Source organism: Pseudophryne corroboree, chromosome 11 (assembly GCF_028390025.1).
Source record: "Pseudophryne corroboree isolate aPseCor3 chromosome 11, aPseCor3.hap2, whole genome shotgun sequence".
Lineage (NCBI taxonomy): Eukaryota > Metazoa > Chordata > Amphibia > Anura > Myobatrachidae > Pseudophryne > Pseudophryne corroboree.
Genome location: NC_086454.1, coordinates 136,351,874 through 136,379,655, shown reverse-complemented (window position 1 = coordinate 136,379,655; position 27,782 = coordinate 136,351,874). Strand labels below are relative to the sequence as shown.

General features: G+C 47.2%; 1 protein-coding gene across 1 annotated transcript in view; it reads right to left on the bottom strand.

The window, feature by feature from the left end:
- EHD1 (EH domain containing 1) overlaps positions 1–27,782 on the bottom strand; it is a 101,716-nt gene that overhangs the window by 22,060 nt on the left and 51,874 nt on the right. The window contains exons 3-4 of the mRNA XM_063944842.1: positions 8,546–8,958; positions 6,321–6,485 (exon numbers count right to left, since the gene is read on the bottom strand). Coding sequence (XP_063800912.1) covers positions 6,321–6,485; positions 8,546–8,958 — 578 coding nt within the window. The remainder of the gene's footprint in view (positions 1–6,320; positions 6,486–8,545; positions 8,959–27,782) is intronic.

The window sequence follows — 27,782 nt, the reverse complement described above, 5'->3', positions numbered from 1 at the left end:
CATGCCCTGGTGGATATAGTGTGGTCCCTGCACAGTCGCAGTGTCCACGCCAGAATCGCGGTTCATCTCCTTAGACCGCGACTGGAACACGATTTAATGGCGGGTCCCGCTTACCTCGTCCCTTAGCAGCAGCCACGTGATCCAGGAGAGCGTCTGCGGTGGTGTGCCTAGGAACTGGAGCGCCTCCGCCGCAAGTATCCAGGAACAGAGCCAGCGGGAGAATGCGTTGCCGCTGGGGAGGTGATGGAGCCGCAGCACAGCATGTCACACTGACATATGAGGTGCTGCTGCCCTTGAAGTCTTCTAAAGTTTTTTCAGGGCTGTCTAGCGCAGTCCCCCTGTTAAGTGACCTGCTTCATGCAGGCACCAACTCTAAAACTGAGCTCCAGTGCCTGGAGGCGGGGTTATATAGAGGAGACCCCGCAATGCATTCTGGGACAGTCTAAAGCTTTAGCCTGTTGATGCCTCTGGATCAAGATCCATCTCTACACCCAGATGTATTCCCTGTGGAACACAGGGTACCCCGCTGCAGAAAAAGCCAGCGTTGGGAAGATGGATGGGGCGTTGTAGGCTGAGAGAGGAGGGGGCAGTGTGCGGAGGGTCTGGTGGGATGAGATGTCCTGATGCATGGAGTCAATTGTAGATGTAGGTGGGCAAGGATGGAAGCTGAAATTTGGTTATAAACCAGGAAATACGGACACTATCAATCTTTCATGTTTTTCTTCAGATGACTCTTTGATTTGATTTTTTTTTTTTTTATAAAAAGGGGTATTATAGGGCTTATAATAAGAATTTACTTACCGATAATTCTATTTCTCGGAGTCCGTAGTGGATGCTGGGGTTCCTGAAAGGACCATGGGGAATAGCGGCTCCGCAGGAGACAGGGCACAAAAGTAAAGCTTTCCGATCAGGTGGTGTGCACTGGCTCCTCCCCCTATGACCCTCCTCCAAGCCAGTTAGGTACTGTGCCCGGACGAGCGTACACAATAAGGGAGGAATTTTGAATCCCGGGTAAGACTCATACCAGCCACACCAATCACACCGTACAACTTGTGATCTAAACCCAGTTAACAGTATGATAACAGCAGAGCCTCTGAAAAGATGGCTCACAACAATAATAACCCAATTTTTGTAACTATGTACAAGTATTGCAGATAATCCGCACTTGGGATGGGCGCCCAGCATCCACTACGGACTCCGAGAAATAGAATTATCGGTAAGTAAATTCTTATTTTCTCTATCGTCCTAGTGGATGCTGGGGTTCCTGAAAGGACCATGGGGATTATACCAAAGCTCCCAAACGGGCGGGAGAGTGCGGATGAGTCTGCAGCACCGAATGAGAGAACTCCAGGTCCTCCTTAGCCAGGGTATCAAATTTGTAGAATTTAGCAAACGTGTTTGCCCCTGACCAAGTAGCTGCTCGGCAAAGTTGTAAAGCCGAGACCCCTCGGGCAGCCGCCCAAGATGAGCCCACCTTCCTTGTGGAATGGGCATTTACATATTTTGGCTGTGGCAGGCCTGCCACAGAATGTGCAAGCTGAATTGTATTACACATCCAACTAGCAATAGTCTGCTTAGAAGCAAGAGCACCCAGTTTGTTGGGTGCATACAGGATAACAGCAAGTCAGTTTTCCTGACTCCAGCCGTCCTGGAACATATTTTCAGGGCCCTGACAACATCTAGCAACTTGGAGTCCTCCAAGTCCCTAGTAGGTGCAAGGCACCACAATAAGCTGGTTCAGGTGAAACACTGACACCACCTTAGGGAGAGAACTGGGGACGAGTCCGCAGCTCTGCCCTGTCCGAATGGACAAACAGATATGGGCTTTTTTGAGAAAAAACCACCAATTTGACACTCGCCTGGTCCAGGCCAGGGCCAAGAGCATGGTCACTGTTCATGTGAGATGCTTCAAATCCACAGATTTGACTGGTTTTAAACCAATGTGATTTGAGGAATCCCAGAACTACGTTGAGATCCCACAGTGCCACTGGAGGCACAAAAGGGGGTTGTATATGCAATACTCCCTTGACAAACTTCTGGACTTCAGGAACTGAAGCCAATTCTTTCTGGAAGAAAATCGACAGGGCCGAAATTTGAACCTTAATGGACCCCAATTTGAGGCCCATAGACACTCCTGTTTGCAGGAAATGCAGGAAACGACCGAGTTGAAATTTCTTTGTGGGGCCTTCCTGGCCTCACACCACGCAACATATTTTCGCCACATGTGGTGATAATGTTGTGCGGTCACCTCCTTTCTGGCTTTGACCAGGGTAGGAATGACCTCTTCCGGAATGCCTTTTTCCCTTAGGATCCGGCTTTCCACCGCCATGCCGACAAACGCAGCTGCGGTAAGTCTTGGAACAGACATGGTACTTGCTGAAGCAAGTCCCTTCTTAGCGGCAGAGGCCATAAGACCTCTGTAAGCATCTCTTGAAGTTCCGGGTACCAAGTCCTTCTTGGCCAATCCGGAGCCATGAGTATAGTTCTTACTCCTCTACGTCTTATAATTCTCAGCACCTTAGGTATGAGAAGCAGAGGAGGGAACACATACACCGACTGGTACACCCACGGTGTTACCAGAACGTCCACAGCTATTGCCTGAGGGTCTCTTGACCTGGCGCAATACCTGTCCCGTTTTTTGTTCAGACGGGACGCCATCATGTCCACCTTTGGTATTTCCCAACGGTTTACAATCATGTGGAAAAAACTTCCCGATGAAGTTTCCACTCTCCCGGGTGGAGGTCGTGCCTGCTGAGAAAGTCTGCTTCCCAGTTTCCATTCCCGGGATGAAACACTGCTGACAGTGCTATCACATGATTTTCCGCCCAGCGAAAAGTCCTTGCAGTTTTTGCCATTGCCCTCCTGCTTCTTGTGTCGCCCTGTCTGTTTACGTGGGCGACTGCCGTGATGTTTTTCCCACTGGATCAATACCGGCTGACCTTGAAGCAGAGGTCTTGCTAAGCTTAGAGCATTATAAATTTACCCTTAGCTCCAGTATATTTATGTGGAGAAAAGTCTCCAGACTTGATCACACTCCCTGGAAATTTTTTCCTTGTGTGACTGCTCCCCAGCCTCTCGGGCTGGGCTCCGTGGTCACCAGCATCCAATCCTGAATGCCGAATCTGCGGCCCTCTAGAAGATGAGCACTCTATAACCACCACAGGAGAGACACCCTTGTCCTTGGATATAGGGTTATCCGCTGATGCATCTGAAGATGCGATCCGGGCCATTTGTCCAGCAGATCCCACTGAAAAGTTCTTGCGTGAAATCTGCCGAATGGAATTGCTTCGTAGGAAGCCACCATTTTTACCAGGACCCTTGTGCAATGATGCACTGTTTTTAGGAGGTTCCTGACTAGCTCGGATAACTCCCTGGCTTTCTCTTCCGGGAGAAACACCTTCTTCTGGACTGTGTCCAGAATCATCCCTAGGCACAGCAGACGTGTCGTCGGATCAGCTGCGATTTTGGAATATTTAGAATCCACCCGTGCTGTTGTAGCAGTATCCGAGATAGTGCTACTCCGACCTCCAACTGTTCCCTGGACTATGCCCTTATCAGGAGATCATCCAAGTAAGGGATACTTAAGACGCCTTTTCTTCGAAGAAGAATCATCATTTCGGCCATTACCTTGGTAAAGACCCGGGGTGCCGTGGACAATCCAAACGGCAGCGTCTGAAACTGATAGTGACAGTTCTGCACCACGAACCTGAGGTACCCTTAGTGAGAAGGGCAAATTTGGGACATAGAGGTAAGCATCCCTGATGTCCCGGGACACTATATAGTCCTCTTCTTCCTGGTTCGTTATCACTGCTCTGAGTGACTCCATCTTGATTTGAACCTTTGTAAGTGTTCAAAAAAATTTTTAGAATAAGTCTCACCTAGCCTTCTGGCTTCAGTACCACAATATAGTGTGGAATAATACCCCTTTTCTTGTAGTGGGAGGGGTAATTTAGTTATCACCTGCTGGGAATACAGCTTGTGAATTTTTTCCCATACTGCCTCCTTGTCGGAGGGAGACCTTGGTAAAGCAGACTTCAGGAGCCTGCGAAAGGGAAACGTCTCGACCTTCCAATCTGTACCCCTGGGATACTACTTGTAGGATCCAGGGGTCCTGTACGGTCTCAGCGCCATGCTGAGAACTTGTCAGAAGCGGTGGAACGCTTCTGTTCCTGGGAATGGGCTGCCTGCTGCAGTCTTCTTCCCTTTCCTCTATCCCTGGGCAGATATGATCTTATAGGGACGAGAGGACTGAGGCTGAAAAGACGGTGTCTTTTTCTGCAGAGATGTGACTTAGGGTAAAAAACGGTGGATTTTCCAGCAGTTGCCGTGGCCACCAGGTCCGATGGACCGACCCCAAATAACTCCTCTTCCTTTATACGGCAATACACCTTTGTGCCGTTTGGAATCTGCATCACCTGACCACTGTCGTGTCCATAACATCTTTTGGCAGTTATGGACATCGCATTTACTCATGATGCCAGAGTGCAAATATCCCTCTGTGCATCTCGCATATATAGAAAATGCATCCTTTAAATGCTCTATAGTCAATAAAATACTGTCCCTGTCAAGGGTATCAATATTTTTAGTCAGGGAATCCGACCAAGCCACCCCAGCTCTGCACATCCAGGCTGAGGCGATCGCTGGTCGCAGTATAACACCAGTATGTGTGTATATACTTTTTATGATATTTTTCCAGCCTACTGTCAGCTGGTCCTTGAGGACGGCCCTATCTATAGACGGTACCGCCACTTGTTTTGATAAGCGTGTGAGCGCCTTATCCACCTTAAGGGGTGTTTCCCAACGCGCCCTAACTTCTGGCGGGAAAGGGTATACCGCCCATAATTTTCTATCGGGGGGAACCCACGCATCATCACACACTTTATTTAATTTATCTGATTCAGGAAAAACTATGGTAGTTTTTTCACATCCCACATAATACCCTCTTTTGTGGTACTTGTAGTATCAGAAATATGTAACACCTCCTTCATTGCCTTTAACGTGTGGCCCTAATAAGGAATACGTTTGTTTATTCACCGTCGACACTGGATTCAGTGTCCCTGTCTGTGTCGACCGACTAAAGTAAACGGGCGTTTTAAAACCCCTGACGGTGTTTTTGAGACGTCTGGACCGGTACTAATTGTTTGTCGGCCGTCTCATGTCGTCAACCGACCTTGCAGCGTGTTGACATTATCACGTAATTTCCTAAATAAGCCATCCATTCCGGTGTCGACTCCCTAGAGAGTGACATCACCATTACAGGCAATTGCTCCGCCTCCTCACCAACATCGTCCTCCTACATGTCGACACACACGTACCGACACACAGCACACACACAGGGAATGCTCTGATAGAGGACAGGACCCACTAGCCCTTTGGAGAGACAGAGGGAGAGTTTGCCAGCACACACCAAAAACGCTATAATTATATAGGGACAACCTTATATAAGTGTTTTCCCTTATAGCATCTTAATATATAAGCATATCGCCAAATTAGTGCCCCCCCTCTCTGTTTTAACCCTGTTTCTGTAGTGCAGTGCAGGGGAGAGCCTGGGAGCCTTCCCTCCAGCCTTTCTGTGAGGGAAAATGGCGCTGTGTGCTGAGGAGATAGGCCCCGCCCCTTTTTCGGCGGCCTCGTCTCCCGCTCTTAACGGATTCTGGCAGGGGTTAAATATCTCCATATAGCCTCCGGAGGCTATATGTGAGGTATTTTTAGCCAAAATAGGTATTCATTTGCCTCCCAGGGCGCCCCCCTCCCAGCGCCCTGCACCCTCAGTGACTGCCGTGTGAAGTGTGCTGAGAGGAAAATGGCGCACAGCTGCAGTGCTGTGCGCTACCTTTAGAAGACTGAGGAGTCTTCTGCCGCCGATTCTGGACCTCTTCTTACTTCAGCATCTGCAAGGGGGCCGGCGGCAAGGCTCCGGTGACCATCCAGGCTGTACCTGTGATCGTCCCTCTGGAGCTGATGTCCAGTAGCCAAGAAGCCAATCCATCCTGCACGCAGGTGAGTTCACTTCTTCTCCCCTCTGTCCCTCGTTGCAGTGATCCTGTTGCCAGCAGGACTCACTGTAAAGTAAAAAACCTAAGCTAAACTTTCTCTAAGCAGCTCTTTAGGAGAGCCACCTAGAATTGCACCCTTCTCGGCCGGGCACAAAAATCTAACTGGCTTGGAGGAGGGTCATAGGGGGAGGAGCCAGTGCACACCACCTGATCGGAAAGCTTTACTTTTGTGCCCTGTCTCCTGCGGAGCCGCTATTCCCCATGGTCCTTTCAGGAACCCCAGCATCCACTAGGACGATAGAGAAAAGGGAAATCACAGCTTACCTGCATTTTCTTAAGGTTGGGGAAGTCTCCAGGAGAGATTTGATATTCCTTTTCTATTTTCATATATATCTCAGCCAGGTTGTTTATCAGCTCTTTCTTCTTGTTCTCCTTCCCAAAGACATTAGGCATATCTCTTTTTAATGCGCTAATAACATACGCATGAACCTGTAAGGGAGACATTGAAGGCAGATTAGGACAGAGGCTGGTGTTAATATATCATCCATTTTCTACAGCGAGAACAGACCTTGGTATCACTACAAGGAACATAACCAGGTTAAATAATTGGAAGCCCCAGTTACGAGTGAACACAGAAATATGCCAAGAACATACGCACAAAAATGCATTGGCACTTATGTTCAGCAACTATATTTTGAGTGGCATCATCATCCTACTTCTTCCTCCATTCAAGCTACCTGAATAGCCTGGGATAGAAGTTCATGAGGACTGCAATATGTTTTGTGCTGCAAAAAAAGATACATGACGGGAAAACAAAAAAACAAAACAAGCCCCTCCTCCCCCACAACACGAGCACACCACCCCCAAATCCTTAGGCAGTACCTGCATTAAAAAGTGTGGTACGTCGCTCCAAGACATTATTAACTTTGCACTGAAAAGCATTGGGGCTCTTTCCCAGCACTCATTAGCTACAGGTACCGAGGAAATAATGGTAAAAAATAAAACCAATTAACCTGGAAGGTGCCTCCACAGTGGTACCAGTATTAAACTGCTACTCGTCAAATGTCAAGGTTTTTACTACACTTGCTACTTGGTATTGGTTAAATGGCTACTGACCCTCCTGCTCAATTCTTATGGCATCATTAGGGCTTTATTTGTTTTTATCTTTTTAATTCCTCGTGGTTTATCAAGTAAGAAGTGTGTCAAATGGGCTATGTGAAGATAGAAGAATTTTTAGGCTCAAGTTCAGAACATGAGACCCCCCCTGGGTTAGTATAACTAAACTGCCGCAGAACATCATCCACATGGCATCTATTGGGAATAGTAAACTATGGAGAGCAAAGTGAGCCACCGTGCCTGAAGCCTGAGGAGGGAAGTGAGCTCATGAGGAGATATGTTTTAGTGCTCTGAACAAGTTTAATGAAGTTCTGAAGCAGTTTAGTTATGCTAACCCAGAGGGTCACCTGTTCTGAAGTTAAACTGAATTTTAAATTATTAAAATGGAAAAATATTTGTTTCAGATGGTCTTCTTTCAATAGATTTCATTATGCATGTATTAATTTACTTGTATTTGTTTTTTTACTTATTTTGTGTTTCTTTTGCAGCACAAACAATATGGGTAGGGTCCACTATACTGGTTATGATGCAGTTTTATTTCATGAAGGTGACTGGCACTCTTAACACATTCCTGTGTTGAACATATATAAACTAGAGCTCAAACTTTAGCGAAGTCTGACTTGCAATTTATAAATAGCATGTGAAGATGGTGCATTTCCCTGCTTGCAATGGAACCAGACTATCAGTTATATCACTGTAATTGCCAATTGTGAAGCGCAACGGAATTTACTTAATTCATTTATTACTGCCATGACACCACTGCAACATCACCTGGGACTTCCCAGAGTCTGGAGAAGACTAGGGAGAGCTGATTTCATACAGTCCAGCTTCCGCTCCCCCCCCCCTACAGCTACAGTATGTCACGCATTCTTCATGTCACCTGACCCTCTTCCGGCCCTATCCCAAACTACACTGAAAAATGTCTGGGTACATGCCCGGTGTTACACTACAATATCTCACTAGTCATTATGTAGTTTAATTAGTTAATAGAGATTAAAGTATTTGACTTGAACTTTGAAACAGAGGGCGAGTGCATATAAACATACATGATTCTCTCTTACCAAGGTCTTTGAAAAATGAATAAATACCCAAGGGGTGAAATCGGAACAGACTTTTTATTCACAATTCAACAGATTAAGTGTTTTTTTTTTTTATGACTGGAAACATTTTCCCAGTTACTGTTGGGTCACAGTTTCTGGCTGGAAGATAGTTTGACATCGGTATGAAAAAACCTTATTAGATATCCTCATTATCAGTTAAGGATTCCAGTATCTGTATACTGTGTGAGTAACCTGTATGATGCAATTATGTGGTTATTAAAGTTAGTATCAATTCACTCCCTTAGACCAAATAAATGTAAAAATATCTATTTTTGTATTGAATTTAAGCGCCATAACATAGTCACTGCTAATTATCATGTCCTTTCAGCTCACCTTGGCCAGTCTGGCTCTTTTAATGAGGTCATTAAGCTTGCGAAGGGCAGCATTGCGGGGTAGGGATTGAATGTCCTTAAACAAGTCCTGTTCTTCTGCTTCAAATAACTTGCGGTTGTCTGGGATGAGCAGAGGATGGGACCAGAATGAACCAATGTAAACACGAACCACCTCTGGAGTGTTAATGATCTTGCCCAATGACCACATGAGAGCCCCATAAACTCTCATAAGCTGCTGGGTTTCAATTTGATCCGCCTTGTTCAACACAACGCGAATTTTATCTTCATGGTTTTTGAGAGCTTTGATGACCTCTGAAAACTCATCAGATATGTCCAGTTTGTGAGCATCAAAGAGCAGAATGATGCGATCCACACGTTCAGCAAACCACTCCAACACTGCTGCAAAGTCATACCCTGTGGGGACAATAATAAGAATTTACTTACCGATAATTCTATTTCTCGTAGTCCGTAGTGGATGCTGGGAACTCCATAAGGACCATGGGGAATAGCGGCTCCGCAGGAGACTGGGCACAAAAAGAAAGCTTTAGGACTACCTGGTGTGCACTGGCTCCTCCCCCTATGACCCTCCTCCAAGCCTCAGTTAGGATACTGTGCCCGGACGAGCGTACACAATAAGGAAGGATTTTGAATCCCGGGTAAGACTCATACCAGCCACACCAAATCACACCGTACAACTTGTGATATGAAACCCAGTTAACAGCATGATAACAGAGGAGCCTCTGAATAGATGGCTCACAACAAGAACCCGATTAGTTAACAATAACTATGTACAAGTATTGCAGACAATCCGCACTTGGGATGGGCGCCCAGCATCCACTACGGACTACGAGAAATAGAATTATCGGTAAGTAAATTCTTATTTTCTCTGACGTCCTAGTGGATGCTGGGAACTCCGTAAGGACCATGGGGATTATACCAAAGCTCCCAAACGGGCGGGAGAGTGCGGATGACTCTGCAGCACCGAATGAGAGAACTCCAGGTCCTCCTCAGCCAGGGTATCAAATTCATAGAATTTTGCAAACGTGTTTGCCCCTGACCAAGTAGCTGCTCGGCAAAGTTGTAAAGCCGAGACCCCTCGGGCAGCCGCCCAAGATGAGCCCACCTTCCTTGTGGAATGGGCTTTTATTGATTTAGGCTGCGGTCATCCTACCGCAGAATGCGCCAGCTGAATAGTGCTACAAATCCAGCGCGCAATAGACTGCTTAGAAGCAGGAGCACCCAGCTTGTTGGGTGCCATCAGGATAAACAGCGAGTCAGTTTTCCTGACTCCAGCCGTCCTGGAAAAATAAAATTTTCAGGGCCCTGACTACTTCCAGCAACTTGGAATCCTCCAAGTCCCTAGTAGCCGCAGGCACCACAATAGGTTGGTTCAAGTGAAAACCTGAGACCACCTTTGGGAGAAACTGAGGACGAGTCCTCAACTCTGCCCTATCCATATAGAAAATCAGATAAGGCTTTTACATGACAAAGCCGCCAATTCTGACACACGCCTGGCCAAGGCCAACAGCATGACCACTTTCCACGCGAGATACTTTAGCTCCATGGTTTTAAGTGGCTCAACCAATGCGACTTTAGGAAATCCAACACCACGTTGAGATCCAAAAAGTGCCACAGGAGGCACAAAAGCAGGCTGAATATGTAGTACTCCTTTAACCAAAGTCTGAACTTCAGGCAGTGAAGCCAGTTCTTTCTGGAAGAAAATCGACAGAGCCGAAATCTGGACCTTGATGGACCCCAATTTGAGGCCCAAACGTCACCCCTGCTTGCAGGAAGTGCAGGAATCGACATAGTTGAAATTCCTCCGTCGGGGCCTTCATGGCCTCCCACCAAGCAATACATTTTCGCCAAACGCGGCGATAATGTCTTGCGGTGACATCCTTCCTGGCTATGATCAGGGTAGGGATGACTTCCTTCGGAATACCCTTTTCCTTTAGGATCCGGTGTTCTACCGCCATGCCGTCAAACGCAGCCGCGGTAAGTCTTGGAACAGACAGGGTCCCTGCTGCAGCAGGTCTTGTCTAAGCGGCAGAGGCCAAGGGTCCTCTGCCAGCATCTCTTGAAGTTCCGGGTACCAAGCTCTTCATGGCCAATCCGGAACCCCGAGTATTGTTTTCACTCCTCGCCTTCTTATTATTCTCAGTACCTTGGGTATGAGAGGTAGAGGAGGAGACACATAAACCGACTGGTACACCCACGGTGTCACTAGAGCGTCCCCAGCGATCGCCTGAGGGTCCCTTGACCTGGCGCAATATCTTTTCAACTTCTTGTTGAGGCGGGACGCCATCATGTCCACCCGTGGTCATTCCCAACGGTTTACCCGCATTTGGAAAACTTCTGAATGAAGTCCCCATTCTCCTGGGTGTAGGTCGCCCATCGGAGAATCCTTGTGGCTTCTGCCATCGCCATCCTGCTTCTTGTGCCGCCCTGTCTGTTTACATGGGCGACCGCCGTGATGTCGTCTGATTGGATCAGTACCGGCTGGTTCTGAAGCAGGGGCCTTGCTTGGCTTAGGGCATTGTAAATGGCTCTTCGCTGCAGAATATTTATGTGAAGCGAAATCTCCTTGGAAATTTCTTCCCTGTGTGACTGCACCCCAGCCCTGAAGGCTGGCATCCGTGGTCACCAGGACCCAGTCCTGTATTCCGAATCTGCGGCCCTCTAGTAGATGAGCCCTCTGCAGCCACCACAGCAGCGACACCCTGTTTCTTGCTGACAGGGTTATCCGCTGTTGTATCTAAAGATGGGACCCGGACCATTAGTCCCACAGGTCCCACTGGAACGTCCTTGCGTGGAGTCTTCCGAATGGAATTATGCTTCGTACGAAGCTACCATTTTTCCCAGGACTCGTGTGCATTGATGTACCGACACCTGTCCTGGTTATAGGATGTCTCTGACTAGAGATGACAACTCCTCGGCTTTTTCCACTGGAAGAAACACTCTTTTCTGGTCTGCGTTCAGAAACATTTCCAGGAACAGAAGACGTGTCGTCGGGACCAGCTGTGACTTTGGAATATTGAGAATCCAGTCGTGCTGTTGTAGCACTTCCCGAGAGAGTGCTACCCCCACTACCAACTGTTCTTTGGACCTCGCCTTTATCAGGAGATCGTCCAAGTACGGGATAATAAAAACTTCCTTCTTGCGAAGGAGTATCATCACTTCTGCCATTACCTAGGTAAAGACCTTCGGTGCCGTGGACAACTCCACCGGCCGCGTCTGGCACTGATAGTGACAGTCCTGTACCACATATCTGAGGTACTCCTGGTGAGGAGGGTAAATGGGGACATGCAGGTACGCATCCTTGATGTCCAGGGAGACCCTGTAATCCCCCTCGTCCAGGCTCGTAATATCCGCCCTGAGCGATTCCATCTTGAACTTGAATCTTCTGATATAAAAGTTCAAGTATTTTAATTTCAAGATGGGTCTCACCGAAACGTTTTGGTACCACAACCACTGTGGAATAGTAACCCCTTCCTTGCTGAAGGAGGGGCACCTTGACAATCACTTGTTGTGATTATAGTGTTGAATATCCACCAACACCGTCTCCCTGGCAGAGGGAGGTGCCGGTAAGGCAGATTTTAGGAAAACGGCGGGGGGAAGAACGTCTCGAACTCCAGCCTGTACCCCTGAGATACTACTTGAAGGACCCAGGGATCCATGTGAGAGAGCCCACTGTCCGCTGAAATTTCTGAGACGGGCCCCCACCGTACCCGGGTCCGCCTGAGCAGCCCCCGCACCATGCTGTGGACCTACCGGACGCAGGGAGGATTTCTGCTCTTGGGAACTAGCTGTGTGTTGCAGCTTTTTCCTCTACCTTTGCCTCTCGGCAGAAAGGATGAGCCTCTAGCCCTCTTGCTTTTCTGGGGCCGAAAGGACTGTACTTGATGATACGGTGCTTTCTTTTGTTGTGGGGTAGCCTGTGGCAAAAAAATCGATTTCCCAACAGTAGCTGTGGAAACGAGGTCTGAAAACCCATCCCCAAACAGTTTTACCCCCTTATAGGGCAACTTCCATGTGCCGATTCGAGTCGGCATCGCCTGACCATTGCCAAGTCCATAACCCCCGTCTGGCGGCAATGGACCTAGCGCTTATTTTTGATGCCAGCCGGCAAATATCCCTCTGTGCATCACGTATGTATAAGACCACGTCTTTTATATGCTCTATTTTCAGCAAAATATTGTCCCTATCCATAGTTATTTTCCGACAGGGAATCTGACCACGCAGCGGGAGCACTGCACATCCATGCCGAAGCAACGGCTGGTCGCAATATAATGCCCTAGTGTGTGACTATATCTTATAGGGTAACCTCCTGCTTTCTATCAGCAGGTCCCTTCAGGGCGGCCGTATCCGGAGACGGTAGTGCCACCTTTTCTGATAAGCGTGTAAGCGCTGTATCTACCCTATGGGGTGTTTCCCCTCGTGACCTATCCTCTGGCGGGAAAGGGTACGCTGCCAATAACCGTTTTAGAAATTATCAATTTCTTACCGGGGGAAGACCACTCTTCCTCACACACCTCATTTAATTTCTCAGATGCAGGAAAAACTACTAATAGTTTTCTCTCACCAAACACAATACCCTTTTATGTGGTACCTGGGGTATAATCATAAATGTGTAATACATTTTTCATTGCCTCAATCCTGTAACGGGTGGACCTATTTGGAGGGTACACCAGTCTCATCGACGTCGACACTGGAGTCAGTATCCGTGTCGACATCTGTGTCTGTTATCTGAGGTAGCGGGCGATTTTAGAGCCCCCCATGACATTTGAGACGCTGGAACAGGCACAAGCTGAGTAGCCGGCTGTTCTGTGTCGTCGACCTTTTATGTAAGGAGTTGACACTTTCACGTAATCTTTCCATAAGTTCAACCACACCGGTGTCGACCCCGCAGGGGGTGACAACATATTTACAGGCATTCGCTCCGCCTCCACCTCATTATCCTCCACATACCTGTCGACACAGCCGTACCGACACACAGCACACACACAGGGAATGCTCTGATAGAGGACAGGACCCCACAAAGCCCTTTGGGGAGACAGAGGGAGAGTATGCCAGCACACACCAGGGCGCTATATATCACAGGGATAGCACCTATAAAAAGTGTTTTCCCTTATAGCTGCATATATATATGTATACTGCGCCTAAATTGTAGTGTATTAACTGCAGGGGAGAGCCAGGGAGCTTCCCTCCAACGGAGCTGTGAGGGAAAAATGGCGCCAGTGTGCTGAGGAGATAGCTCCGCCCCTTTTTCGCTGACTTTTCTCCCGCATTTTTATGGATTCTGGCAGGGGTTAATGTACATCCATATAGCCCTGGGGGTTATATGTGATGTATTTTTGCCAGCCAAGGTGTTAATATTGCTGCTCAGGGCGCCCCCCCCCCAGCGCCCTGCACCCATCAGTGACCGCAGTGTGAGGTGTGCATGAGGAGCAATGTCTTCTGCCGCCGATTTTCCGGACCTCTTCTTGCTTCTGGCTCTGTAAGGGGGCCGGCGGCGCGGCTCTGGGACCGGACTCCGAGGCTGGGCCTGTGTTCGATCCCTCTGGAGCTAATGGTGTCCAGTAGCCTAAGAAGCCCAAGCTGGCTGCAAGCAGGCAGGTTCGCTTCTTCTCCCCTTAGTCCCTCGATGCAGTGAGCCTGTTGCCAGCAGGTCTCACTGAAAATAAAAAACCTAAAACTAACTTTTATCTAAGAAGCTCAGGAGAGCCCCCTAGATTGCACCCTGCTCGGTCAGGCACAAAAATCTAACTGAGGCTTGGAGGAGGGTCATAAGGGGAGGAGCCAGTGCACACCAGGTAGTCCTAAAGCTTTCTTTTTGTGCCCAGTCTCCTGCGGAGCCGCTATTTCCCATGGTCCTTACGGAGTTCCCAGCATCCACTAGGACGTCAGAGAAATACAGGTTGACATGTTGTTCACAAGATAAAGAAAAGTTCTGTATATCTCTCATATTTTTGTAACTGTAGAAAGAAGCATTATTGCAAAGGCCAGACTTATGTTTTAGTCTGCAGTACTTTTCCCTGTCATTGCTGTAACGAAACAGTTTACATGCATTATTTCAACAATAAGAGTCTTTATACAGATTGCGGCTTTTAATGTATGTCAAGTTATAGCAGTGAATGCTAAATATTTATGAAGAAATTAGCTAAGAATATGTATAGAGCTGAACAGGTATCTTAAGATACCAGCTCAACTGTAAGTAAAGCTTTGAGATGCAGGCAACGAGAAAATAGGATTTTGGTACTTACCAGGTAAATCCTTTTCTTTGAATCCATAGGGGGCACTGGAGTACTCTTGGGATATGGACGGCTTCCACCGGAAGAAGGCACTGAATAAATTAATTTTGAGACTACTCCTCCCCTCCATATCCTGCAGCACTTCAGTGTTTTTTACTGAGCCGAACAGGATCGATAGAGAGATTGACAAAAGGAGAATTACATATAGTCTCACAGACAACAATAAAGTTGACACAACGTAACAGACAACTAAACAGTTGACACCATAACTGATTAACCCTTGTTAAATTTAAACCAGTCGTGAAAGTGTGTTACCATAAGAACCACTGAACTCCTAAAACAGGTAAACTGCTCTGGGTGGGCGTCCAGTGCCCCCTATGGATTCAAAGAAAAGGATTTACCTGGTAAGTACCAAAATCCTATTTTCTTTTTCATCCACTAGGGGTCACTGGAGTACTCTTGGGATGTACCAAAGTCTCCTCCGTGGCGGGAGAGCTGTTTGGCCCTTGTAACACTAAACGGCCAAAGCTAGATGCTGATGCCGCGAACGTATCAAACTTGTAAAAGCGCACAAACGTGTGCACTGACGACCAAGTAGCCGCACGGCAAAGCTGTGTCGTAGAAGCCCCACGACTCGCTGCCCATGACGTCCCCACAGAACGTGTGGAATGAGCTGTTACTGAAGTAGGTGGCTGTAACTTAGCATAAAGGTAAGCCTGACGTATAGTCAGTTTGATCCATCTGGATAAGGTCTGCTTAGAGGCTGGCCAACCCCTCTTAGCTGCGTCATAGAGAACAAACAACGTATCTGTCTTACGCACAGTAGACGTTCGGGAAACATAGATGCGCAATGCGCGAACTACATCCAACATTCCAGAATCTCCTGTTAACACAGGAACTACTATTGGTTGATTGATGTGAAAAGACGACACTACTTTTGGTAGAAAAACGGGATTCGTCCGAAGTTCCGCTCTGTCATCATGAAAAATTAAATACGGTGACTTGCATGACAAGGCACCCAAATCTGAAACACGCTTAGCCGAGGCTAAGGCTAAAAGAAAAATCGTTTTCCAAGTGAGAAATTTAATATCCACTTGTTGTAAGGGTTCAAAGTAATCGGACTGTAAGAAATCTAAAACCAGATTCAAGTCCCATGGTGCTGTAGGTGGAATGAAAGGAGGCTGTATCCTCTTTACACCCTGTAGAAACGTATGTATTGACTGCAACGAGGCCAATTTCCTTTGAAAATAAATTGACAACGCAGATACCTGCACCTTTAGTGTGGAAAGACGTAGTCCTCCATCTAACCCCATTTGTAAAAATAACAAAAGACGGGATAATTTAAAAGACGATGTCGGAAATTTCCGAGCTTCACACCAACCTATATAAGTACGCCAAATTCTATAATAATGAGCTGCCGTAACCGGCTTCCTAGCTCGTACCATGGTTGGTATAACAGACTCAGGAATGCCCTCTTTCCTTAAGATGGCCTTTTCAACAGCCACCCCGTCAAACGCAGCCGCGCTAAATCGGGGTAGAGGAACGGACCCTGTTGTAACAGGTCCGGACGTAGTGGGAGTGGCCATGGATCGTCTGCGAGTAACCCGAGAAGATCCGAGAACCAAGCCCTCCGAGGCCAATGAGGCGCTATTAGAATGACTGTGACGAACCCTCTCTTGATCCGTTTTAGCACCAGCGGGAGCAGCGGAAACGGTGGAAACAGATACACAAGGCTGTATGGCCACGTGGCTGTGAGAGCATCCACCGCCACTGCCCCTGGATCTCTTGTTCTGGACACATATCTTGACACCTGATGATTGTGGCGGGATGCCATTAGATCCACCTGAGGGTAACCCCACTTCTGGATCAACATCTGAAAAACTTCTGGATTTAATGCCCACTCTCCTGGATGAAAATCCCGACGACTGAGAAAATCTGCCTCCCAGTTGTCCATCCAGGAATGAACACTGCCGATAATATCACCTGGTGATATTCGGCCCATCTGAGGATCCGAGCTACTTCCCGCATAGCCATGCGGCTTCTCGTTCCTCCTTGTTTGTTTATGTATGCGACTGCCGTCGCATTGTCTGACTGCACCTGCACAGTCTGAAAACGAAACATGTACACCGCTTGTCTTAGAGCATTGTAAATCGCCCTGAGTTCCAGAACATTTATGGATAGCGATCTTTCGTGATCCGCCCAGAGGCCCTGGAGCCGATAACTCTGAACTACAGCTCCCCAACCTCTGAGACTTGCGTCCGTTGTCAGAATTATCCAATTCGCGACTCCGAATCGTCTCCCTGCAGATAGATTGTGTATTTTTAACCACCAGAGAAGAGACACCCTGACTTGTGGTGACAACCTCACCCTGTGGTGCAGCTGCAGATGTGATCCCGACCACTGTGCTAACACCTCCAGTTGAAACGGACGTGAGTGAAATCTTCCGAACTGAAGTGCTTCGAAAGCCGCCACCATTGTGCCTAAAAGGCGAATGCACAAATGTACTGAGACTGTGCGTGGCTTGAGCACTAATTGCACCAGATGACGAATGCCCTGTACTTTCTGTTGTGGCAAGTAAACCCTTTGTTTTACTGTATCGAGAATCATCCCTAGGAATTGAAGTCGTTGACACGGAATTAGATGTGATTTCTTTAAACTGACTATCCAACCGTGCTGAACTAGTACATTGTACGTTAGCAAGGCATGTTGGAGAAGCAATTGTTGAGACGGAGCCTTTATGAGTAGATCGTCTAAATACGGAACAATTATTACCCCTAGGGACCTGAGATGAGCTGTCATCACGGACATTACCTTGGTGAATACCCGAGGCGCTGATGAGAGGCCAAACGGTAGAGCCTGAAATTGGTAATGGTCTCGCCTTATCGCAAACCTTAAAAAACTTTGGTGAGGTGGCCAAATCGGAATGTGCAAATACGCATCCTTGAGATCTAGTGCAATCATGAATTCCTGTGGCTCTAACCCTGCAATTACTGACCTGAGAGATTCCATCTTGAATCTGTGGTAAGTGACGTAATGATTGAGACCTTTTAGGTTCAATATTGGCCTGACTGAGCCATCTGGTTTTGGTACCAGAAAACAGACTGGAATAATAACCCTGCCCCTGTTCCTGCACAGGGACTGGAATTATCACTGCAGCATTCAGCAGAGACTGAATGGCAACCTGCAGAACTGCTTTCTTGTCGTCCGACACAGGCAGTCCTGTCGTGAAAAATCTTCCTGTCGGAAGATAATCGAACTCTATTTTGTAACCCTCTAATACTAAATTGCGGATCCACCCATCTGTGGACGTCTGCAGCCACGCCCCCTGAAAGCTCTGAAGGCGTGCTCCCACAATTGGGGATCCGAGATGGGCTGGGAGCCCGTCATGCCACTGGTTTGTTAGTGGTCTTGGTGTCTTGACGACGTGCATTGGATTGTCGGGCACTACGTCCCCGACCTCTTCTGCCCGGCGTGACTGCTCCTGTGCCCTGCCCACGAAAGGGCTGAGTTCTAAAGGATTTGAACGCCGGACCAGAATATTTCCGTTTAGGTATAGTTGTAGGCGAAGGAAGAAAAACAGACTTCCCTCCAGTAGCCTCAGAAATCCATTTGTCCAATTCAGGACCAAAAAGTTTCTCGCCATCATAAGGCAATGCCTCTATACCTTTTTTAACCTCCGTCTCCGCCTGCCACGAACGCAGCCAAAGTGCTCGTCGTACTATGACTAGCGATGAGGACAGGCGAGAAGTAAGCTGACAGACGTCAGTAGAAGCTGTACATAAATATTCAGCAGCTTCCCAGATTTGATCTGCGAGAAGTATAAGATGATCATCTTGCAGAGCCGACTTGAGCTCTTTTATCCATACCATTAAAGCTTTAGTAACCCAAATGCCAACCAACCCAGGTCTTAACAGCACTCCAGTTGCTGTATACATGGACCTTAGCATAGCCTCTATTTTACGATCTGCAGGGTCTTTAAGTGTAGTAGCAGTTGGTACTGGTATGGTTAACTTCCTCGTAAGTTTAGATACGGATGAATCCACCAATGGTGGGTTCTCCCATGTAGCTGTCATGGCCTCTGGAAACGGGTAACTCGATTTAAATCTACGAGGAATAGAAAACCGTTTGTCCGGATTTTTCCGTGACTCCAGTAACATTTTATTAAGAGATTCCGAGATAGGGAAACACATCGGAGATCTCTGTCGTTTAGTAAAGACTACTTCATCATTCGTCAGTGGCTCCTCAGTTTCTGTAAACTCCAGCGACTGACGAACTGCTCTGATGAGATTGTCAATACCTGGGCTGTCAAAGTCGTCACCTTCTGACTGTTGTTCTATTTCGCCCTCCTCATACTCCTGTTCAGTGAGATCTAGTATCCCAGAGACAGGAAAATTAGTAGGAAAAGGAAACTTATCTTTTCCACTCAAGGTGGACTTATGACCAGCTTGAGATTCTCCAGGTAACTCAAATGGTCTCATTTTAAACTCAGATCTTGCCGCCTCTCTTTCTTCACGAGAGGCGGCCAGCTCTGATTGTAAACCAACTAATACATCTGCAAGTAAAGCCCACGGAGGGTCCTGAGATGCTGGCTTTACTTCTGGAATGGAAATCGTATTTATGGCTGTATTAACAACACATGCTGTACATGTGGTGGATCCATCAGGCAACACACTCTTACAGACATGACATGACAAATGTTTCTTAGATTTTGCTGGTGTCTTACTCATTATGACAGACAATACAAACTCCACACAGACAGACTGCACGACTCAGTAATAACACCAAAGTTCCTGGTATATATCTTAGGCAAGTGCAGTGCCTGCTAATACGAAAACTGACCCAAAAATTCCCCTAGTACCACTCTTAGCTGAGATGTAAAATAGGAAACCTGGAACAGACAGGAGAACATTAAACATACTAAGCACCAAGTTTTTTTTTTTTTCTTAAAACTTAACACTGCCCAATACTGTTAAAGTCTCCCCCCCCACTCCCACGACCTCCGTGTACAGCACCGGGTCTGGGCCTGTGGAAGTTTTTGCAAAGGGCCGTGTGAGCGGCCTGTCCTGTAGGCCCCGGACAACGGAACTCCTCGGCTGCTGCGGGCGGATGGCGGAAGCAGAGAGCGTGCTGCATAGAGCCGTGGAGCGGCCTATGCACACGTGCTCCCGCCCGCCACACACAGCATGGCGGCGTGTTTGTGTAGCCAAGCAGCGCTGCTGCTGCGCAGGGAGCAGCGGTCTCCTAGGATGCTGGGGGCCGGAGAGTGAGAGCGCGCCCCGGGCAGCGGTGAGTACCAAATAATCCCCCACAGTGGAGCGGCAGCAAGCGCTGACCGCCCCAACCCAACATACCTGGACCGTGACAGAAGTCTATGACGGGGCTTTCATCCAAGCTCCGTCCAGCTTTCCTGCAGGCAGCCTGCAAGTGGAGTGAGGGAGCTCTTTACAGAGAGGTCCGACACTCACGGCTACTCAGCCGCTTCCACTGTCCCTGACCCACGCCTGTTAGAAGGGGGGAAAGGACGTGGAAATTGACGAAAAAAAAACTTAGAAAAAAAATCCAATACTTTGTGGACGAGCTCCACTATGCCTTCTAACTGTGTCGAGCACAGAAAAAACACTGAAGTGCTGCAGGATATGGAGGGGAGGAGTAGTCTCAAAATTAATTTATTCAGTGCCTTCTTCCGGTGGAAGCCGTCCATATCCCAAGAGTACTCCAGTGACCCCTAGTGGATGAAAAAGAAAGATCCACGCTCTCTATGTACCCCATCTGTGTCACCCCTGTCTGTCTACCCCTCCCCTTAAATGTAAGCTCACACGAGTAGGGCCCTCTTCCCTCATGTGCTTATCCTTTTCTTACTTTAATAATCCTCAACTGCCCAAATCCCGACGTTTTTTGGCCACCTTGGAATTTATCTCTATGTCGATTACTTGTGTAGTTATGCTTAGTTACCCTGTACTTGTCCTATATTGTCTTCAACTGTAAGTCACTGTTTTCCTGTTTTGATTATGTGCACGTGTACTCTGTAATTGGGCGCTGCGGGAACCCTTGTGGCGCCATACAAATAAAGGATAATAATAATAATAATAAGGTGGTTGTGATACATGAAGGTGTGTGGATACAGCAATGACTGATGGCAGAAAGTAACGTTCACACTCCAGTTCCTGTGCTGCAAGGCGGCTATAAAAGGGGAAGAGGATGCTATAAAGGTTGGGGTGACAACTGTACAAATGTTTACCGGGACAGCTAAAAAGACACCAGATCTGCAATACCTCAAACATACGGGTCTGGGACTCCAGGTCAACAACAAAAAAGGTCGACAGGAACAAGGTCGACATGGAAAAAGGTCGACATGAGTTTTTATGTTTTTTTGGTGTCGTTTTCTTCGTAGAGTGACCGGGAACCCCAATTAGTGCACCGCTTCGCTCGCCATGCTTCGGGCATGGTGCCTTCGCTTCGCTCGGCACAGATTACCGTTCCAAGCGTAGTCCACGTGAATCGTTAAGTATGAAAAGGTTCGGGACCCATTCACACTATAGGAGCGGGCGGCGCTTGTAGATCATCTGATCTCCAAGCGCCGACCCCGCATGTGACCTGGTGACGTCAACGACGCGACAATATGCCGTGTCGGGCCATCACTCTGAACGGGGTCTCAAGCGGGTTGCACCCGGGAAGGACTCGTGCACGAGTCCCGGGTGCAACCCGCTAATTGTCAATGTGAACGTGGTATAATATAACTATACAATATACAATACTATACTATACTATACAATACTCGGGAGTGTATGTGCTTGTGGGATTTGTGAATATTCCCCTTAATAATCTAGCAGAGTTGTCACATTTGAGTAGCATTCCTTCCCATTACACACCATTCTGCAGTTTTATTCTATACCCTTGTGGGATATGAAATCAAGTCAGAGTTCAAGAGTCAAATTTGGATTGCCTTATATGGCAAGGAGCAAAACGGTTTCTATTTATACAAGGAAACTGCTGCTAGGACTAAATACAGAAGACACATTTTCTTTTTGAGTCAGTGTCTACTAGGACCACAATATACGTAATGCAAAGAGTGCAGTCAACAACACAGCAGAGCTGATAATCAAAGAGTCAAGGGGAACATATCTCTACCAATTGCCTTGTCATTTCTCTCCCCAGTCCTGGGCAGAATTACTTAAAGACCGCACCATCATCATATTACATGTAAACGCTGAAATATTTCATAGCTATTGGTTACAGCATTCTAAGGCTAACAATAAACAAATACACTGTAGTGCCATTCATTTCAAATGGGTTATATGAATTTCTGGTTTTCAACGATTCAACTTTCAATGACTAACTTACTAAATAAAAATGTAGTGATTGGGTACCGGGAATCGGGAAATTTAAATGTAAATATAATGCACTATGTTCTGCAATATTTTGTAATAAATGTAAAAGTTACTGAAACCTGCACATCATACATCCTGCATCATACATATATTATATGGTATCCAATGAGCTGTTGCTTAGTCATGCTTCTATAAAATAAGGTATAATGTCGTATTATGTAAACTGTGGAGCGTGGTAGAATGACTAGCTTCATTAAGCAATATTCTTTGAACAGAAATAAGACATGAGTAATCTTGAAACACACATTTTTGCAGCCAGTGACTATCACTAGACTGGGGAAAATAAAGTGTGCAAGGCCACACTGGCATCATCAAGTGACGCAGGATGTAGACAGCATATTAGAAGTGGAGGCTGATGAACGTTTAATTAAACAGATAAAGCATTTCACAGTTAGTCCTGTAGTACCAACACACATCTCACAAACTAGAGGGGAAATTAGGAAATGGAGTGTTGCTGCAACCCAAGTAAAAGAGGATCTGTCACCGTCTCCACTGACATCATTTTATAGCTGTACTACATAGATGTTCCTGCATGTGTCTGGCCAAAGAAAAACACCTAAAAAAACGTCAACATTTCCCATTGACACAGCTTGCCCAAGACAGCGCTTTTTATGTGCTATATACTCTCCCAGAACAACTACAACGAAAAGAATAAAAAAAATACCAAAAAAAAAACCATAAAAACAAATATCAACATCAGCAGTTCATTGTGCTGTTTGCAATGAGAGATTGAGAGTTTAGAACTGAAGCCTGAAATTTTAGCAAGCATAATCAAAAGGGTCACAAATGATTACAAACTAGCTTATCAAAATCATGCAAGTCACTGCAGTAAGAATTCTGACTAAAGACAGCATGACCAGGAATAACAGTATTTACTGGCACAGTGTAGAGTTTGTATGTGCTCATGGTCTCTGCAAAAGTTTCCACTAACTGCTCCAGATTCCTTGCTCACTCAAAGCAGACTAGTAGATTACCAGGCTTCAGTGTGTGCAAGGTTAGGAAAGCAGACTGTAAGCAACAACAGGGCATGACTGGTCACATATATAAATGAATATAACTACTGTGACAAACTTATATTTAGTTTTGGCACAAGAAATCTTTGGATTAAATAGGAGTTTGTGTGTCAGCTTGCTGCTGATCGTATCATAGTAGAGCTGTGAGTGACAGATAGGCAATGCAGTTTATATTGTAGTGCCTATTAAAACCTCCTCCCTGCAATGTATTCTTCTGCTGAGTGAAGTGGAACAAGTTTGTAATACAAGCAGAGGTGTCCCAGGGGGTGCACACATACAACAGCTTGCCTGTCCCCTGCTGACTCCAGTTTCCTGTACAAATAACAATGCTATGGAGAATGGTAATAAAACCGTTATCGAACATCTCAGCCACATCTGGACACCTTGTTGATGCATTTATTACATAGTGAACTGTATAAAGTTTCCTTTTAACATAATGATCACATTATCTAAAAGTGTTTGTGCTTAACCTGTGTTTAGTTACTCACAGAGTTACCACAATATTGAGACCTTCTGCCTAAAATTGGTTTGGGGCCCATTTTCCAGTTAGTACAATACGTACATCCTGCAGGATTAGCTTGGCTTTGGGTTAACACCATATGAATGGGTTGTTTTTTCCTCAACCATACTGATGCGGTCTCAAATGGTGGTGTCCAACATGACATTCATCCAGTCGCATTTCATTGTATCTGGATAAGATACACTTTGGGTTCTACAGATTTGTACTATTATCATATGTAAAAGTCATGCATCACTCTGAAACAAGTCGTCCCAACTTGTGATGTATGTACACATTATTCTATCTCTACTCTGTTTTGGATGGAACAGGAATGAGGAAAAAAGAACATGTACCATCTACACCTATCTCTGTTCTGTCATCTGCCTAAAGGGGTGGTCTTCTGTATGCCGGCGGTCGGGCTCCCGGCGCTCAGTATACAGGCGCCGGGAGCCCGACAGCCGGCATACCGACACTTATTTTCCCTCGTGGGGGTCCACGACCCCCATAGAGGGAGAATAAAATAGTGTGGCGCGCGTAGCGCGCCACCGTGCCCGTAGCGTGGCGAGCGCAGTGAGCCCACAAGGGGCTCATTTGCGCTCGCCACGCTGTCGGTAAGCCGGCGGTCGGGCTCCCGGTGCCGGGATGCTGGTCGCCGGGAGCCCGACCGCCGGCCAGCCGTAGTGAACCCGCCTAAAGATAGCTATGTGGAAAACACTGGCACTGTCTACAGAGATCACTGGCTTACATCATTCCTCGTTCCGGTATTAAAAACTTTAATGGAGGGGAAATGCAATTACTCAATACCTGTGTACACAAACCCTTACAATGCTCAGAAAGACATGGACTGGGGAGTGGCATATCCTTAATAAATACATATTTGTAAGGTTACTCATGCCTTTAGATAAACTAGGACTCAACTTTGCCAATGTTAGGTATTGCAGAAAGAACAGCACTACGGCAACTGGTAACGGACTACTAATAACTGCAATTTGTTTCCAGAGTGGTGCTTTCAGCCAGCAGTAGCATAGCTGGGTGCCTAGTCATAGATACATAGTTCCTTGAGTGGTAAAAACGGAGGAATTCCTCTGGTTTGAGAATCTATGGGGGAGCAGAAGTTCTATATCTATTGGACCAGGACTCCAGTCCCCAACACTGTTTAGCCACATACTCATTCATAGGGGGGAATTCAATTGTTTTTTTGCTGGCAGCTGTCAGTGACAGGCGCCCAACGGAGTAATTCAATTGTTGCTCCATTAAGGCGCAAACAGCTGGCAGTGCCAGCATTGTAGCTCGACACCCCCGAAGGTGGCGAGCTGAAATGTGCAAAAATTCGGCTGTTTGGGCACCCAAACAGCACTTTTCACATCGCGCCCAGAACTTTAGTCGGATTTAGCCTTTTACGCAGCTAAACCTGGCCCTGGAGGGCGCAATTAAAAAATAAATAAATAAGATTTTACTCACCGGTAAATCTATTTCTCATAGTCCGTAATGGATGCTGGGAACTCCGTAAGGACCATGGGGGATAGCGGCTCCGCAGGAGACTGGGCACATCTAAAGAAAGCTTTAGGACTATCTGGTGTGCACTGGCTCCTCCCCCTATGACCCTCCTCCAAGCCTCAGTTAGGATACTGTGCCCGGACGAGCGTACACAATAAGGAAGGATTTTGAATCCCGGGTAAGACTCATACCAGCCACACCAATCACACCGTACAACTTGTGATCTGAACCCAGTTAACAGCATGATAACAGAGGAGCCTCTAGAAAAGATGGCTCACTACAGCAATAACCCGATTTTTTGGTAACAATAACTATGTACCAGTATTGCAGACAATCCGCACTTGGGATGGGCGCCCAGCATCCACTACGGACTACGAGAAATAGAATTATCGGTAAGTAAATTCTTATTTTCTCTAACGTCCTAAGTGGATCCTGGGGACTCCGTAAGGACCATGGGGATTATACCAAAGCTCCCAAACGGGCGGGAGAGTGCGGATGACTCTGCAGCACCAAATGAGAGAACTCCAGGTCCTCCTCAGCCAGGATATCAATTTTGTAGAATTTTACAAACGTATTTGCCCCTGACCAAGTAGCTGCTCGGAAAAGTTGTAAAGCCGAGACCCCTCGGGCAGCCGCCCAAGATGAGCCCACCTTCCTTGTGGAGTGGGCATTTACAGATTTTTGGCTGTGGCAGGCCTGCCACAGAATGTGCAAGCTGAATTGTACTACAAATCCAACGAGCAATAGTCTGCTTAGAAGCAGGAGCACCCAGCTTGTTGGGTGCATACAGGATAAACAGCGAGTCAGATTTCCTGACTCCAGCCCTCCTGGAAACCTATATTTTCAGGGCCCTGACAACGTCTAGCAACTTGGAGTCCTCCAAGTCCCTAGTAGCCGCAGGCACCACAAATAGGTTGGTTCAGGTGAAACGCTGAAACCACCTTAGGGAGAAACTGAGGACGAGTCCTCAATTCCGCCCTGTCCGAATGGAACATCAGATAAGGGCTTTTTCAGGATAAAGCCGCCAATTCTGACACGGGCCTGGCCCAGGCCAGGGCCAACAGCATGACCACTTTCCATGTGAGATATTTTAACTCCACAGATTTAAGTGGTTCAAACCAATGTGACTTTTGGAACCCAAAACTACATTGAGATCCCAAAGTGCCACTGGAGGCACAAAAGGAGGCTGTATATGCAGTACCCCTTTTACAAACGTCTGAACTTCAGGGACTGAAGCTAGTTCTTTTTGGAAGAAAATTGACAGGGCCGGAATTTGAACCTTAATGGACCCCAATTTCAGGCCCATAGACACTCCTGTTTGCAGGAAATGTAGGAATCGACCCAGTTGAATTTCCTCCGTCGGGCCTTACTGGCCTCGCACCACGCAACATATTTTCGCCAATTGCGGTGATAATGTTTTTGCGGTTACATCCTTCCTGGCTTTGATCAGGATAGGGATGACTTAATCCGGAATGCCTTTTTTCCTTCAGGATCCGGCGTTCAACCGCCATGCCGTCAAACGCAGCCGCGGTAAGTCTTGGAACAGACAGGGTCCTTGCTGGAGCAGGTCCCTTCTTAGAGGTAGAGGCCACGGATCCTCCGTGAGCATCTCTTGAAGTTCCGGTTACCAAGTCCTTCTTGGCCAATCCGGAGCCACGAATTTAGTGCTTACTCCTCTCCATCTTATCAATCTCAGTACCTTGGGTATGAGAGGCAGAGGAGGGAACACATACCCTGACTGGTACACCCACGGTGTTACCAGAGCGTCTACAGCTATTGCCTGAGGGTCCCTGGACCTGGCGCAATACCTGTCGAGTTTTTCCCAACGGTTTATAATCATGTGGAAGACTTCTGGGTGAAGTCCCCACTCTCCCGGGTGGAGGTCGTGTCTGCTGAGGAAGTCTGCTTCCCAGTTTTGCTGACAGTGCTATCACATGATTTTCCGCCCAGCGAAGAATCCTTGCAGCTTCTGCCATTGCCCTCCTGCTTCTTGTGCCACCCTGTCTGTTTACGTGGGTGACTGCCGTGATGTTGTCCGACTGGATCAACACCGGCTGACCTTGAAGCAGAGGTCTTGCTAAGCTTAGAGCATTGTAAATGTCCCTTAGCTTCAGGATATTTATGTGAAGTGATGTCTCCAGGCTTGACCATAAGTCCTGGATATTCCTTCCCTGTGTGACTGCTCCCCAGCCTCGCAGGCTGGCATCCGTGGTTACCAGGACCCAGTCCTGAATGCCGAATCTGCGGCCCTCTAGAAGATGAGCACTCTGCAACCACCACAGGAGGGACACCCTTGTCCTTGGTGACAGGGTTATCCGCTGATGCATCTGAAGATGCGACCCGGACCATTTGTCCAGCAGGTCCCACTGGAAAGTTCTTGCGTGGAATCTGCCGAATGGGATTGCTACGTAGGAAGCCACCATTTTACCCAGAACCCTTGTGCATTGATGCACTGAGACTTGGCTCGGTTTTAGGAGGTTCCTGACTAGCTCGGATAACTCCCTGGCTTTCTCCTCCGGGAGAAACCCCTTTTTCTGGACTGTGTCCAGGATCATCCCTAGGAACAGAAGACAAGTCGTCGGAACCAGCT